The following is a 16,482-nucleotide window of genomic DNA, read 5'->3' on the forward strand; positions in this document are numbered from 1 at the left end:
AAGAGCAAAGATATGATTTTATTGATCTACCCTGTGCCTTGATGAATAATCCGTAATAGCTAGATAACCAGGAAAGGCCGCAGGAACGAAAAGGAGCCGAACACCAAGTCGTCTCGCCAGTACGTCGCATTATGAGCAAATCTGACAGTGAAAGTAGCTACTTTACGGTACACACCCCAGTCCCTTCGCGACAGGAGCCGTGCATCCGGGGTAGTGCATGCCAGCACGGTGAAAAAGTGTGGTAAGGAAGGGTTTCGAGGACCAGGTTTGAGTTCACATTTTAATTTCCGTGATTTGCTGCGAAATGCAGCCTGTGACATAACAGATACTAATATGGCTGAAAAGTGTAATGATTGACAGGAATTAAACAAAACTCAGTTGGTCTTGTAGCTTTAGGGATATAGAATCATTTTGCTTCAGAATTGTTCCCAGGAAGTGTCGGTCGCTAGACTGGATGAGGGCAGTCGCGAACTGAACCCTAAAATAAACTGTGGTGTGCGAGATATAACGTTAGCCCTCTATGGAAAGGCAAGCAATTCATTTTAAGCTGCCAAATGCGACAGCAGTGTACGTTATTTCTTTTTCTCTCTTTCGAATATCATTTCTGAGCGGAATACAGTATCAATTCCTCATCATAAACATCCACTTCTCCTTTGAAAGATGGCATACCCGCCTATAGTATATCTAACACCATGTATCTATATACAAGCGGCCCAAAATTATGATGTGATTATTTATGATGACGGAACGGTGCTCAGGTAAGGCCGTCAGTACCGGGGCAGAAGGGAAGGGAGAAACTTGAGGGAAAGAAGAAAGGGAAACAATGCATCCGTCTTACAGGATAATTGACTCGATTTTGTGTATGACACCCGGTGGACACCCAAAAATGTATGCAAGCGCACGCACAAAAATGACGAAGGTTGTAGAAATAATTGAGCACGCATAACACTAACAGTTTATCAAATGATAAAGTATGAAACGTGCATCGTTGTGGGTATAGCTGCAGGTCATCTTATTTCTAGATTTTTATATTATATAAGCAAAGGAACGGTAAAGTGAAAGACCACAATCATAGGAAATCGGCCTCCAAGCAGATGTTGGGGTGAATGTTTTCTGAGTGACCCCCGGGTTTCTCTGATAGTCTCTTACCCATATGAGCAGATGAACAGTTCAGTAAAAGGCCAAAGTTGTTAAAGAGTAAAAGGATGATGTCCACCTATATCCTTAGCCTACTCATTTCGTACAAGATATGATGTATACATGAATGTAGGTGGCGCTTTACGGGTGGATATGACGTAAAATGGCGTAAAAACAAATCGATCCTTTTTATGTCAATTAGTGTCTGAAAGGCCATTCTACATGTATGTTAAATGTCTGTTCCTATTTGGAAACGTTTTCACTGGCTTTAAGCCTCTTTTCCTGTATATGTTTACATCTAACAAGCCAGGACTAGATACCTTATCATAGCCTAATCTGCAGTACTGCTCCCAGCCGCTTCCAGAAAAGTGGCTTTTAACGACCGTCAAATTGGCAAATTTCCGTGTTTTCGGGAATGGGGAAATCGCGAAAGGCTCACATAGGGTTTTGAATTTATGACCTTGCTTTTGGAAATGGAATCATTAGAAATAAAAAAATCACAATATTGGAGCCATTTCACAAACAAAACAATAGGATGATAGCTCATAAATGACACATACGTTTCCTTAACAATTTACAACGTGGCCAGGTGTTTGTGTCCTGTAAAAATGTCACGTCTGAACGTAACAACCAACCAACATCCAAATTTCATTTGTGAAACAAGAAGACATTGAACAAATACTATGACGGCGTTTCTGTCTGTTTGTTTACCAATAGATACAGAATCTATTTCAAAATGCTGTAAGGTATGTGGATGTAACATGTTATATATAACCTTGCTGAGCCGGGGAAATCGTTTGGTCGACTCTGGGCTGAAAAACAAGACAGTGTAGAAGTGTGGACCATCTTCTGAAACAGCACAGCCTACTTCCTTATGAGAGAACAATAATAACGGATTTAGTGTTTATCATACGTTAATTATTTCATAACCTTCGTGATCTTTTGTTTGCTCCCGATCGCTTCTGTTTTGGGAGGTTATGTTACGTTATGTTATGTTGTATTATCTTTTATTATGTTATTGGGCAGAAACTTGCTTTCCATTAAAAATGAGTCTGATGAAAAGTATAATGTTAGTCATTATCATAATTTGTCCATGTGAATTCGGCGTTATGCTTATATAATGCTATATTTTATCAAATAACGTTAGATGTATTTCATACAAGACAAATTTATCCTGACCTGCAAAAATGTTAAGCAAATTTACGGAAAGCACAAATTTACATTTATCAAGGAAAAAACATAATCCCGAAGAGAGCCTATTTGACGTGCTCTAAAACCGGAAGTGAGAAAAAGGCCTGTATTTCGCCAACGGAGGTACCCTGGGTACCATCCTCCGTAGTAACCGCTGGCTGAATCTTTTCTATTGATCGAGCCAGTGGTTACTAAGGAGGATGATAACCAGGCTAGAACGGAGAGACGTCCAATCGCGGATTTCGCCTTTTTGGAATCAGGATATTAAACGAGGAAGGGGTTTTCATCTTTTGTTTTTCATAATCGATTTTACGGCATTGTGTGAGCTTGTCATTATTTGGCCCTGGGTGGAGTAATGAGACCAATACTCTCTAATGTCCATTGACGCAAGATGCATTTAAGCCAGTTTTCTTTTTCTGTTCACTTGAAACATTCAAAGACGGAAAATGTGACTCATTCTGTGCAATATGTGAAAGCTTTTTTTGTGAAATGTCTGACTTTTCCTTGTTTTAATGCATTTTATTTGAGAGCTTTCCCCTCTCTCGTGTTGCAACTGTTTACATCAGGAACGTGTTCATTTGTACTGATTCAAACTATTCAGTATGCTTTTTCTTTTTCTAAGTCTTCTACCTTGGTTCTGTTTTTATAATATTATGAGAACAGAGACTTACGGTGCAGAGGGCTTTGGGTAACAAGATGTAGCCCTTCAGTAACGTTTTTTGTCTACTGCTGAGGATAAGGGCTCTGGAAAATACCATATCTAAATGATTTCAAATATCACTATTATCTATCTCTCTCTATATATATATTTATATATATATATATATACATATATATATATATATATATCATGTCTACTATGAAGATCATTTCAACTTCTAACTGTATATATCACTAAGTGAACACTTTAGTAAATACTGGACACAGTCAAGTCATCACATTCATAAATATAAGGCAATAATTTATTTTAAAAACCTCTGATCATAAAATGCACAATTTGGCAAGACAAAATCTCCCCAGTGGACCCCATGGGCCGCCCTCTCTGAATACAGGCCTTCACGAAACACAACTGCTCTGATTTGAATTATTTCTAATGGCACTGCAGTAGGCAGTGCCCTATCTTAAATTCACAATACGTATCAATAGAAAGAATATGAACATAGCTTTTTACAATGGTCAGAATGTTAGCCATATCCATTGATACAATAATTAAAACTTAGTAAACTATGTTCTTGTTACAGGAAGCAAGATTTGTCCTCTTCCAGAGGTGACAAGAACAGTTCTGTTTGATAAAGGCCCATTTTTCACCATACAAAAGTCTTACTTTCCGCACTATGCATGACATGCTAGAGCCTTCTCCCCTCCACTGCCTGCCACGTAACTGTACAAGACATTTCCACAACCCAACGTCACAACCGCTTCTTACAGAACTTTGTATTCACTGAAGATATACAGGACCTCATAATTATCATCATAATATTTGCCTGTAGTCGTGTACATTTCTGTCAGCTATGGGAGGAATAACATGTCCCTTGGATGATAATTCCTCTGTGATACTTACAAACAAGAACTAGGCTACATACTACAAGTGCCAATTCTATCAGTTTGCTGACAACATGATATAAATGTACTTATAAATATTAACAATGGGCACTTTATGAACAATGGGGGTTAAGATACGACGGGGAAGGTAACATTATACAAAACCTGACGTTCGTCACTCCTGGCCCTGCTTAAGAGTTCCCCGTCCCTATAGATACAAAACTCACGCCAACTCATTACAAAGTACACATTCATTTTCTTCTGTACAAAAGGGCTACCTACATGGTAAGTAGACTCTAGATTCTATAAATACAAAGTTCGGATATAAGCACAGCACCAACTGTGAGAGACATACTGATACAAAGATTTTTTTTAGGATTCGGACTATTGGCCCAGCGTCAGAGCATTGGAGATAGCTAATGCATTGAGGTGTACATGTTTTTAATGTATATTTTCCACATCTGGCTAAAATGTCATGTTAGAAAGACTCTTCTGAGTTTCCCTGTCATGTTTTTGTTAGTTGTTTGCGACTTGGGAATGTCATATATAATTTTCTATTATGTATATTACATACATGTACCTAATGGTATGCCATAGTTATGAGGTAGCTTTATTGATATGGAATGGCCAGTTCACAGCAGTTACAGTATGGTACTGTCCTGTAGGGAAAATCTCTTTCAGTTTTATTCAAGAGTGAGAAAAAGCCATCCCAGCAATATAAGCCTCGTATCTGACTTTCTTTTCCATAGAAAATGGACTACAAATTGTACAGGTGCCAAAAATGCCATCAGACATAAAAATACAGAATCTGCAAGGCATCTCTTTTGAAACAGACAAAGGTGCATACTGGCTTGACATTGTTTCTCAAAGACTGTTTGAAGTTACCAATACCACATAGAATTAAGGAGAACTGTTTGTACAAGTGACATGGCTCACTGAGCAAGCATCTCAACCTAACCCTTCCTACTAATAGATCTAAACTATCAGCTTTCCTTAAGAATGAACTGGCTTCTTTGATGTCGGAAAACCAGAAACAGAAGAATTCTTGCCACATGTCATATCCCTTCTCCATAGGTTGAGATGCTGGACACAGCTAAGCTCTGTGGATATCTACACAACTGCTGAGGCACATGTTGTCTCACACTGTTGTTAACGTTACCAAAGGGCCCAGTGTCTTGGACCCATCGGTAACTCTCTGGGCCAACAGTTCCTGAACTGTCATGAAATTATCCATTATCTTTCCCTTCCCCTTCTTTGACATTTTCTTCTGACTCATCTCTAAGATTGGATTCTCATTAGTTGACTCCTTAAGAATGTCCAGTCTTGCTCTCTCCATGAACGCGCGCCGCTGCTTCTGATCCTTTGCCCGCTGCAGATGCTCCCTTCGCTCCTCCCTCGTCCAGTAACGTCCTAGCTTCATCTCGCTAATCGCCTCATCATCAGTGGTCAGTCCCATTCTCTCTTCCTGAATCTTCATTGCACGTTCTTTCAGTAACCTGTCCCGGACCGGTCTGCGCGTGATGTACCGTGAACCGTCGCTGCGAATCTTCACCTTCCACTCGAAGTTCCCGTCATCCTCTGGCTTCTCTTCCTCGCGAACTTGTTCCCTCGGCTGCTCCTTCTCCACGTCCTTCTGCCGTGCCTTCCTGAACATCTCTCTCTCCTGTGCCTTCAGCAGGTGCATGTAGCTCCGGTAGTGCTGGGCGTGTACCGGAATGCTCATCTGTGACGTACACATACTGCTCATGGTGCGTATGCTCTGCTGGGAGGCATACATGCTCGGTCTGTTGCGTGGCTGGAAGTACACACTGTCTCTCTCCACAAAACGTGGCCTAGGCTGAAAGTACACACTTTCCTCCTGCTGCCGATCTCTTCTCGGTGGCTTTTCCCTACGCAGGCTCTTCTGACTCTCCTTTGTATCCTTGTGCTTCTTTTCAACTTTGCCCTCCTTTTCTCTACTGGTGCTACGAGAGCGCAAGTCCTTAACGGAGTCCGGCTTGCCCAGTTTTCTGACAGGGCTCTGGCTTGGTCTAATGTCCTTTGATGTTTCAGTGATTGTCACTGAAGCAGTGGGCTGCGATGACACCACAGTCACCACGTTTTCTGACGAAGTGTCGGACCGTTTGCAGCTATCAACACTAAACTCCAAGGTTAAGGGAGTGCTGCGACAGCTCTCACCTGTGTTGTACGCACTTGACGAGTTATCGCTTTGTTTGTCCTTCTCAATCTCGGTCATTTCTGGCTGCACAATGTCTGGCTTGGGCCCTACACTATGAGGTCCAGGGTGCCTCAAGCCGTGTCCCAGGTTTTCATAGGAACTCAGGACATCTGGCGTGTTTCTCTGGTGGTAGTACATGATGTTTTCGTACAGGTTGTCGTAGGGCGTCATGTCCCTCGGGTAGACGTGAGGCATGGTGTGGAAGTTCATCCCCTCCATCCGTCTGTTCAACACCTCCAGCTCGCGCTCGCTGACATCCGACAGGGTGCCGGTGTCCCTGGTGCCGTACGACTCATTGCACTTCCTTTCCAGCTCCTTCTGAAACTGCGCACACTGCTCGGCAGAAATCTCCTGCCCGAACTCCTGCTCGTTGGACGTGAAGCTGGAGTTGCTGTTGCGGAGCTCGCCGCTGCCCAGACGGTGTGAGCTCTGGTCCTCCCCGAGGTCCTGCTCCGAACTCTCGTCGTTCTTTGTGCTCTCGTCTGTGCGCCCAACCCCGCTGTCTTTCTCGTGCTGGTTGGAGGTGCTTGTGGCTGAGTCTGTTGTGCCTTCCTCTTCCTTACTGTGTCTGCACTCCTGTAAAGCAAATCATAACAAAACATTAGATCATTAAACAAACACATATCAATACAACCTGATTTACTATAGGGACAAGTTGAACACTTTACAATCTTTCGCAGCGCACTGATATATGTAAGGTGGTTGCTGAACACGTCATGATTGCAAAATTAGTACTGGCATTGGGCCGGCTAATAAACAGGATTGAAGCACAAAGATGTGAACATAAGAAGGCTTGAAAAGGGCAGAGTGGAAAATGATATGGCAGACAGCAGGCTTGAAAAGGGCAAAGCGAAAAATGACAGATGGTGATCAACAGGCCAGAACCTGAGATAATAGCAGCGTGAATCACTGCATTACTCAGTCCATCAGGTGATATGCTTCTAGACTTTCACACCTCTGATCACATTAGCATGTTAATGAGTCGTGTGTGAGACAAACCCATTAACTCATTACTGCTAAATTTGGGCAGCCACTCAACGAACAACTTGATGGTCATCCGGTTACCATTTTTTGCTCTTCCCCTCGTTTAGTTCTAGTGTTTCCGATTGATGGGGAGGAGGGCTAATTAACATGCTAATTACTCTGACTAAAGCGCAATCAAGAATAATACGATCCCACAGCAGTGATGAAGTCACTCTTCTAATCCTGATGGAGTGCCCAGGATTTGCTCCTCTACAGAAGGGATTATATTTCATAGGGTTGAATTTATACAGAGATTTGTATCTGTACACAGCGCTCCACTATCAGCTCACAGTCATTGGGAACGGATTTGTGCCAGCCCTGCTGTATATAGACAGCAGTTTATTATCATATTCAGGGTCCATTTTCCCAGGCCACTGTCATTTCATTCCCACTGTGATGTTGTTGTACCATGATTACAAGAGTATTACATGGACACTCAGCAACATGTTAAATCTATGTACTTCAGTATGATAAGTAATGGAAGGCTGCTTACGTTGTAGTCCAGCATGGCTGCTGTGTAACGCATGGCATCGCTGTGGTGCTGCTCCAGCATGTGCATGTTCAGCTCATCCAGAATCATGTTCCTCTCCTCCTCCAGCCAGCTCTCATCAAACTGTACCAACACAAAAACAGCACCGCAACATTAGTGTGAACTCTAGAACAGAACTTTCTAGGTTAGCAGTTGGTTTTAAGTGCAGATCATTGTACATTATCAACATCATTTAAGGTTGTGAACTATTTTTAAAACCATCATCTACCGCTAATCTAGCTCAACTACGAACCATAAATTGACCAAGCCATTTAATGATACCATTATAAATACAAGCCTGTAATTGTAGTTGTGTGTAACTTTGTTAACCTGGGGGCAGTATATCATCAACTACACCCAAGCTCACACCATAATTTTTCCCCTGACATCATGCAGAAAGCAGTGACATTGCTGTTGGAGTTGTACAATACAGATTTGCCCTATCGCATCATCTACATAAAAGACTGACAGCGCTTTTGCTACCCAGGGTTCACCCTTTAGAGAGTCTGGACTTAGTCACATATGGCTCACTTGACATTGGGAGCACAGAAGAATGTACAGTTCCTAAACCAGTGATAAATCTGACACCAAAAGGAACTAGTCCAAGATGTGGGCTTTGACCTTTGTGTATCATAAATCTACCTCTATTTGTCCTGGTCATTTTGGGGAGGGAAGGGGGCACAATTATAACAGTTGGAATGCTGCAGTAATGTTTTGTTCAAATTTCTGCTTGTGTGAAGTGTGCAGAATACACAACTGTTTCTTCCGGCTTCTTTTTTGAGATGTGTGAGGTTTTTTTCTTGTCTTCATTAGGATGCATTGTGCACTAACACACAGGCAAACATATTCCACATACTGCTGATCACAATACCAACTCTATTCCTGGGTCACAATGCTGTATTTTTGTAGTTACCAACGCGTCTGCTATGCCTACACATTTATCAATGGTTGCCTGTTCCAACTGAAAATGTCAACTGGCAGAATGTTGTGTCCCGCAAATGAAGAATGCCTTTGAAGTTCTGTTTCTCACAGTGAAGCGTTATTTGTTGCAGTAAAATTCTCAGAGTTTTGAGTTGTGGGTGGGTTCTGAGGGTGGGGGGTCGCCACAGACACAGTGACCCTGGGGCGAACTGTTCAGAACAGGTCAAGCTCTCGCATTACCACTGATGATCCTCTATTTTGGTCAGTGGGAAAACAAACCCCATCCTTCCCTAATTTTTCATAAGTTGCCATAGTGGGGAACGGCCTGGCAGTGGCAGAATATAGCCATTGTGACAGGTATGACATAGTTCTCACCATCAGCACCCCGCAGGGTGTATATTTAGGGCTCTGAAGGTCACCGTCGGTAAATACCACCAATCTGGGGGCTGTCTCATGAAATATTTCTCCAGACAATTTTCATTACGACACTTTTGGGAAGTTCCTGTTCCCATCTATGAGATTTTACAACCATCTCTCACGTGATGGGATCATAAAAACTCTACCACAATCTGTGTCACTGTCAGATGCTGTTATCACCTCACATCAAACTTTGCTGTGGTCCCCGCATCTCGTACCAAAGGTTATTTCTATGGCTTTGCGAGAAATGGGGCGTGTATGTACATCGATGTGTTATGTACATTAGCTGCCACTTTGGAGGCTGCTGCAAGCTCAATGTTACCACTGGGGTTTTTAGAGAAATGAGCTTGTTCAGTCCAGTTAGGTGGGGAAACGCAGCAGTGCAGTACAGATGGTACAACAGCTCACCTGCCTGCCCTTCTCTATGAATATTTAAACAGAAAGTGTGGGCAAATGGCACCTGAGGGGGCCATAAATTTGCAACAACTACAATTTTTAAAGGATCCTTTCAGGTTTTGTTCCCTGCTTACACGGTACGTATTAGGCTCACAAACACCCATCAAATGTATGGGCTGGGCTAAAAGCCTGAAATAATTTACAACACGGAGAATGGCGTGCCAGGATTCGGATTTCATTGTGCTACTAATGGCCATTGTCACCTCCATGTGTAGACCTTGTGTACCTCATCTGTTCCCTCAGCTTTCCTGACAGTCATATTTATAGCATCAGTCCAAACCCTTTTTGCCACACTTCATTTCTCCCTTTGTATCCATCTAATGAGAATGAAATGGATATATGTATCTAAATTCGGTACTTCAAAAATCAGGCCCTATCCATAACTCTTTTTCCCTTGGATGACCAGTGAAATTTGGTAGACACAGAAAAATTCTATTTGCTTCAGTTATGTCAGAGTAAGTAAATTTTCAATCGTAGTATAAGTGCATTTTTTTAGTACACATGTAAGCATCCTACTGCAATTTTCATACAATCATTTCCCAGCTCAGAGTTGTTTTGTAAAGATGCTCCAACTCCAATGGAACCATGAAGGTTATGAAAACATGCAGCTGTTTTAAAAGCTTTAGGAACTTACCCGTGTGTCAGGTCTGGCCACCAGGAGCTTAATCTCAGACTTGTCCTCAGAGAAGAGGCGCACGGCATGGTCCTTATTCAGAACTTCCTCACCATTGATCTGTGGGAGTAAACATGTTATTAGCAACTCTTCCACGAAATAGAGACATCTCATAAAATGTGCGTCCATTCCCTACTGTAATATAACCTTGATGACCTTTCTTTTTTAAAAAGGTGTGGCAATTTTCATTTTTAATGTCAGTATGACACTCTTTAACCTTTAGTTTCTTTTATGCCAACCTATTGCCCTTTAGTTTACATTGGCAACTAACCCTCGGGTTGTGACTTAAAACCATTTAGACCAGGTGGGCTCCCACCGGATGGGACAAAGAAATCAGTACATTACATCCCAATGTTGGGCCAAGCTCCAGGATTTACCAGCAAATGAGCCAAATTCAAATGGGATCAATTTGACTTGTAAGGGGAGAGTGGGGCTAAAATGCTAGGCCAAGTGGAACAACGGTGTCCAGCTGCTAAATGAGTCCCAGTTCACCCTGGTAATGGAGGCTGGGTCCGCCACAACTTGACCTCTTTTGCCTGATCTACATAATGACAAGTCGGACATCTGTGCCATTTGACCAGCGGGTGCCCCTTCCAGCCCACGTCCCCACCTTCTGTTCCAATAAAGTCCTTGCATACAGCCTTGAGCCATTTCCGCACGCATGCACAAATCACGCACACAGAACCACCACCTGTTTAACGTGCTCTTCTCACGAAACAAACCACAAATACCTCCAGGTGTCAGCGAAATCCCGGATGAAAAACAAGCCCCATTACCCCTACATCCCCTTTAAGCAAAATGCCTTTTCCTGAACTTTTCCAAACCGATTTCCAAAGCTCAGGCACTGATCTTGCCTTGGGGCTTGGGCGGTGCTGCCCATTTTCCCATTAAGCAGAATTTTTCCAGGGCTGAAGTTTAATCCGCGGCAGTAAATCATCCTGGATCCATTGTGACACGCTTAGTCCTCTTAAAAGCTTTGGATGCGACCCCTCGGACTCAGCCTCTAATCATCGCAGGCCAATGTCAAAATCTGCGGGACTTTGCCGAGAACATAAAACACATTATCATATAAATCATATAATCTGATTTGGAAGAGCATTATCGATGATTACCTGAACAATATGATCCCCCTCTCTTATTCTGCCGCTCTTCCCCGCAACGCTTTTTGGATCAATCTGAAATGAAAGGGAAATTGGTTACTGCTGTGTAGTCAATGAGAGAAATGGCAAACAAGACAATAATCCAAGCATTTTTACCACCAACCTACAATACAGCGCAATACTATAAATATTGTTAAGATTGTTACATTTCAAAAAGGACTGAAATTGCAAGTGTAAGTGAAAAATATATGGAAACTGACAGACAATTTTTCATATTGAATTACTACCTTCATCAGATACAAACAAACATATGTTTGGAATGAAAGCTCATCAATAACTTTAGGTAAACATCTGTTTACTTGAAAACAGTATAGGGTTGCCTTAATTTTCTAAAATGTCGGATTATACAATTGCGAAGGATCCTAATCTGTATAAAACACCCTAGTTGTAAGTAATTGGGCTGAAATGGAAGTAAAAGCCTCCATAGTAAATGACTTTAACCTTGGTCTGTTCTAGCAGGTAGAACAGTCTCCTCCTAAATGAGATAATGTACTGTATATGTGGCTGGCTCAACTCCTCTTTTTCATCCCAATATGTGGATACCGTTCATTTAGGTCCATTACTTCATTTTGCATGCACCCGGATGGTTTGTCCCATACAATATATCATGATTACTTCACAACTGGCCAAAGTGCACAACTTTGTGATTACAGGGGAGGAAAACTTTTGGAGGATTTTTTTTCGCTGGTTGGAAATTCTGCGTATTAGCTGTCAATCATAATTGGAAGTGATCCTAATTTTTGTACAGAGTCTGTCTGACCCTCCCATGACCCCACCCTGGGGAATGTGTGGTTCTGGAAATCACGGAATCCCAGGTAGGTGAATTCCAGAGGACAGGTTGACTTTGAGAATGTGGGTGAATGGCGGTGATGAATGCAGGAGGGGAGTCATGACGGATGGCCGGTGCTAGGACCCAGGAATGCCAGGGCAGTACATTTTCAGGTGGCATTTAATGCATCTGTGCACACAATACTCCCTCAGCTGGGTTCCCTCTATCAGGACTGTCTGCCACCATGCCATCTTCACCTGTGATTTATGTGCCTGTCTCCTGTGTAACATTGCACCACACAATGTCAGGCCAACAGGACAGGTGCCCTAATTCTTATCACCTGCAGAAACTCTCCCTAACAGGTAAGAACGCTGGGAAAACATCACCCCAAGTAGCGCACTGCATAAAGAGGAGTCCATAAGTACCTGACCGTAGGTGAGGGCATTACATGCTTGGGTTCACAAATAGGCCTAGCTTTCTGCAGTAATAGTTGGACATGCTTATGAAATTAATACACGCACATCAGGGACCCGGGGGACATCAAATATTGATAGACCCTTGGATTCGCTCCAGCTCGTTCCAGAATGGCAAAGTTCTGAGGTGGAAATGTTTTTAGAAAAGCTCTGTGGAGTCTCACTGCGTGTGAGTAATGAGAAAAGTGTCAGGGAGCGAAACCTCACGCATTTGTAGTCAGGAAAGCCCTGTTAGGCAGGGCTGAGGGCTGGGACTAAGGGAATCAGTAGCAGTGGTTTAAGCAATTCTTCCAGCCCATTTCCCAATATCGGCTGGCGTCACTTCGTCCTGATGCCACTGATACCAAGTATCACTCCTGCTCACGCACTGAACTCACTTTGAGTGGCAAAACCACCTTCACCAATGGAATTTTCTAAGCCCCTTTTCCTGGAATTCCTACATGCCGATGTAGATTATGTAGGTAAATGTCAGTTTTGTGCACATTCCTCATCAGCCCATCTGCATGCAGGAATGACATTCCCCAGCTACAGGTCACATACTCTGTTGCAAGGGAAGGAATGACTAGGAATAAACAATTCCCTACAGAACAACCTCCATCTGCATAGTATTACATGCTTGGTGCTTCACTCAACACTGTGGAAAGCACTATCTTTTTTTCGATTTACGGTTGAACGCCATTATATGCAGCTCACCTCGCTCACATAGATACCCAGATCCTCCTCCTCGTCTGTTCCATAGCAGAGGGTCAGGCCAAGCTTGTCCTCACTGGTTGTTCGGGACAGCGTCACCTCCTATATGGAAACAACATTCATGATAAGTTTCTTAACAATGGGAAGTTGAACCTTTTTTTTCAAATACATGTAATAAAAGGCTCACAGACTGGTAATGTGCAGTTTTTTTTATACAATCACAACATCCATTTTTAACAAAATCAGAAAAATGTTTTGTGATGTTTTTTTGTAAGAAATATGTCACCCTTTGTAGTTCTATATCCCTGTTGCTCCCTTGTTTTCCCAATGTTTTAACACCTAATACCCAGCTTGACCATTGCCAAATGACTGATGTTGAAACGGCCTAATCCATTTTCCCCCCACCCCAAGTGCCTGACCTCTACAGCGGCCCCCAACCTGGGCGTGAATAGAGTGCTCCCCAACCCTGACACCTGACATTTGCCTTTATGTGGTGCTTAACATTTCCGCTGGCCCCTGCTCTTTGGAATGATGCTTCCAGTGAGGATATAAACCCCCCAGCTCATGATTGCTCTGGGTTCATGGAGATTACAGATAAGATTTACCCCCTGTAAAAACCAAACTGCCAGTCTATCTTCTGACATCATCAGCCACTTCCTGGCCGCACTATTCCTGCATCCTGTCCGACTTCCTACTACAAGCCCCAGCTATCTTTCTTACATGGGTTTTCTTGCTGATCATTTCAATTAGAGATAGTCCACTCCTGCCCATATGGGATGTTGTGCTACCTTGTCATGCTTGGTCAGCCTCATGTGGTGAGGGACTCACAGAAGTGTCCCACATACAGTATGACACCCCGGAGACCACAATGTCATTCTGTCATTTTCATACCTTAATTTTCCTCTTCCAATTGTACCATTTCAGAAATAGAACTTTTCTTTCCAGAGTTATGCGAATGCTTTGTGGTGAGATCAATCCCCCCTTGTCAGTATTCCATGCAGCTTTTTGGGATTATGTATACATGAACTGTTACAAATAGAACCTGACCGTGGAAATGGGCATAATGGATAAAACCAGCTAAAGCACGACTTAGGCTAATCGCAATAGCGTGCAGTAGCCATGTCTTTTAAGCTCGAATATGAGATAAAACCCAATTTCAACAGTGAAGAGAGGAATGAAAGTACATTTTGTGAGTCATTTTGTTTGTTCAGCAGAGCGGGGTGCTGATATGTTGTGGGAGGGAACCAAGCCCCAGCCTTCATCAGCATTTTGATTGCCTTTGCTCCCAATATTTACAGTGTCAAGCTTTATGTTGGGGCTTGGCCCAAGCTCAGTAGAGGTTTTTTCCTATAAATGGTTTTACGAGGTGGGCTTTTAACCCCATGAAGAAAAAACGCATTACCAACCTAATAAACTGACTTGTAAAATTTGTGTACCGTCATAATTTATGCAAAGTTTTGAACTCTTTTCAGCTGAAGAACTTCACAGATGGCACATGCTGATAAAATTTTTGCTCTACAGTGTGATTCAATGCTACTCGCCTCACATCAAATATATTCATAAAGCTTACAGTATCCTTTGAATCATAAAATGGAAACAGTTTTAAACGTTAGATTCTACAGTTGAATAAGGGTTTTGATGGGCATTATCAGCTTGAACTTCGTAATTCTCAACATTTTACCATTTCCCATTCTCTATGCTCACCTATTTCTCTGTATAAAGCTTTTACACTCTCACTATATGCAGCATGCTGACTCAGGCAGGACCAAACAGGTGTAGGCAAGGATCAGTTTCTACACAAGGTCAGTGTGAAAGATCGGATGTGGTCATACAGGGCAAGTTGCTACCATAAACTGCCAGATGCCTTGGTGAGCACAGGCTCCACAGCACGTCATAGTGTAACCTGCCCCCTCCCACAGCTGTAGCTGGGTACAGATAGACAGAGGGGTATATTCAGGACATTCAGCTTCTGCTAGAGTTATCAGTGGCCCACATGCCTCCTCAAGTAAACACCAGCTTTAGGGTGAGGATCAAAGATCTGGCCGCAGTTGGCATCTTCATCCTACATGTCATCGTACCATCTTCTATCTGAGGAATGCATCTCCCCAATGGTTTATTGTCATTCCAGACTGACTCTGGCCAGATTTAAATTCTAAATAGAATCATAACCATAGATAGAAAGGGCAGGATAGCTCTGTTATGACATGATCAAAAACTGGTCCAATTCTTAGAGAAGGACCGGCTGGTAAAGTCATTGTTTATATGACCACTAGGAGTTACAAGCCCTTTAACTCAAGTGCCATACAGCAAAAGACAGTAAATTTATGCTAAGACGTGTAATATATACTGTTCTAAATTCATTTTTCATCACTTGGGATTTGTGATACTTCCTCTGTACCCAGAGGTTTATTCCTTATCAGGGAAGTCCTGATAGTTATCAGTCTTTTCTATTTCCTTTTTTCCATGTTTTATCACAAATCATTCATCCGTCTGTCTCTGGCACCAAGATGAAACATTTCAGATCTGTCAGTCAAATAAGAAATTTGTCCCTCATCCTTCATCTACCAACAATAACACCTACAACAACATGCTTATTGTCCCATTGGTTACTAGGACAACCCATCCCAATCCATCACTCAGCAGACAAGTGCACACTGCACAAATGGCTTGGGAGAGAATTGTAACCAAATCAGTAATCACTTTTTCTAGGGAGGGATTGCTTGAAAATTCAGCTTGGGTGTATTGTATTTAAACATAGGTGGTCTGTAATTACGATCTGATGCCCTTTGATGTTATTTGGTCAATTTTCAATCCAATTTGTAGCAGGAGGGGCAGGAAACTTGAGAGGGACGTCCGCCAAGGCTATCTTGTCCTAGGGTCAGATTCCCATGCCCTGTGCCTCTGTACCAGTGTTCCACACCTACATTCTGGACCTGCTTTAATTAAAAGCTTTGACCATCCTATTAAAACAATTACATGGTGGCAGGGATTAGATTAGGGCTGCTGCCTGGAACAGCACACATGGATGGCACTGCTAACCTCATTTCCATGGGGTTATGTGTCAACAAATGTTGGGTCCATTCAGGGACTGGGCAGCAAGAAATTGGAATTATGTGGCTAGACAGCTGTGTGGATCAGTAGTGGTCAAAACACAAACCTCTTTCTGGGACAGATGGACACATTAGTGCACCCCAACTTATGGTCAATTTTCAGACATAGGCTTCAGATTTCACACCAAATCCTCAGGAGTGGCATACACACTACCATTTGCTTACTTTTGCCA

At 42.6% G+C, this 16,482-nt stretch overlaps 1 protein-coding gene across 1 annotated transcript in view; it reads right to left on the reverse strand.

Annotated features, from left to right (window-relative positions):
* Nucleotides 1–3,276: 3,276 nt before the first annotated feature.
* The window catches only part of LOC136435247 (E3 ubiquitin-protein ligase PDZRN3-B-like), an 80,292-nt gene continuing 67,086 nt past the window's right edge, over nt 3,277–16,482 (reverse strand). Inside the window, exons 6-10 of the mRNA XM_066428559.1 lie at nt 13,203–13,301; nt 11,220–11,282; nt 10,069–10,167; nt 7,605–7,724; nt 3,277–6,664 (exon numbers count right to left, since the gene is read on the reverse strand). Coding sequence (XP_066284656.1) covers nt 5,009–6,664; nt 7,605–7,724; nt 10,069–10,167; nt 11,220–11,282; nt 13,203–13,301 — 2,037 coding nt within the window. The 3' untranslated portion in view covers nt 3,277–5,008. The remainder of the gene's footprint in view (nt 6,665–7,604; nt 7,725–10,068; nt 10,168–11,219; nt 11,283–13,202; nt 13,302–16,482) is intronic.

The sequence above is a fragment of the Branchiostoma lanceolatum genome, chromosome 5, assembly GCF_035083965.1.
Source record: "Branchiostoma lanceolatum isolate klBraLanc5 chromosome 5, klBraLanc5.hap2, whole genome shotgun sequence".
Lineage (NCBI taxonomy): Eukaryota > Metazoa > Chordata > Leptocardii > Amphioxiformes > Branchiostomatidae > Branchiostoma > Branchiostoma lanceolatum.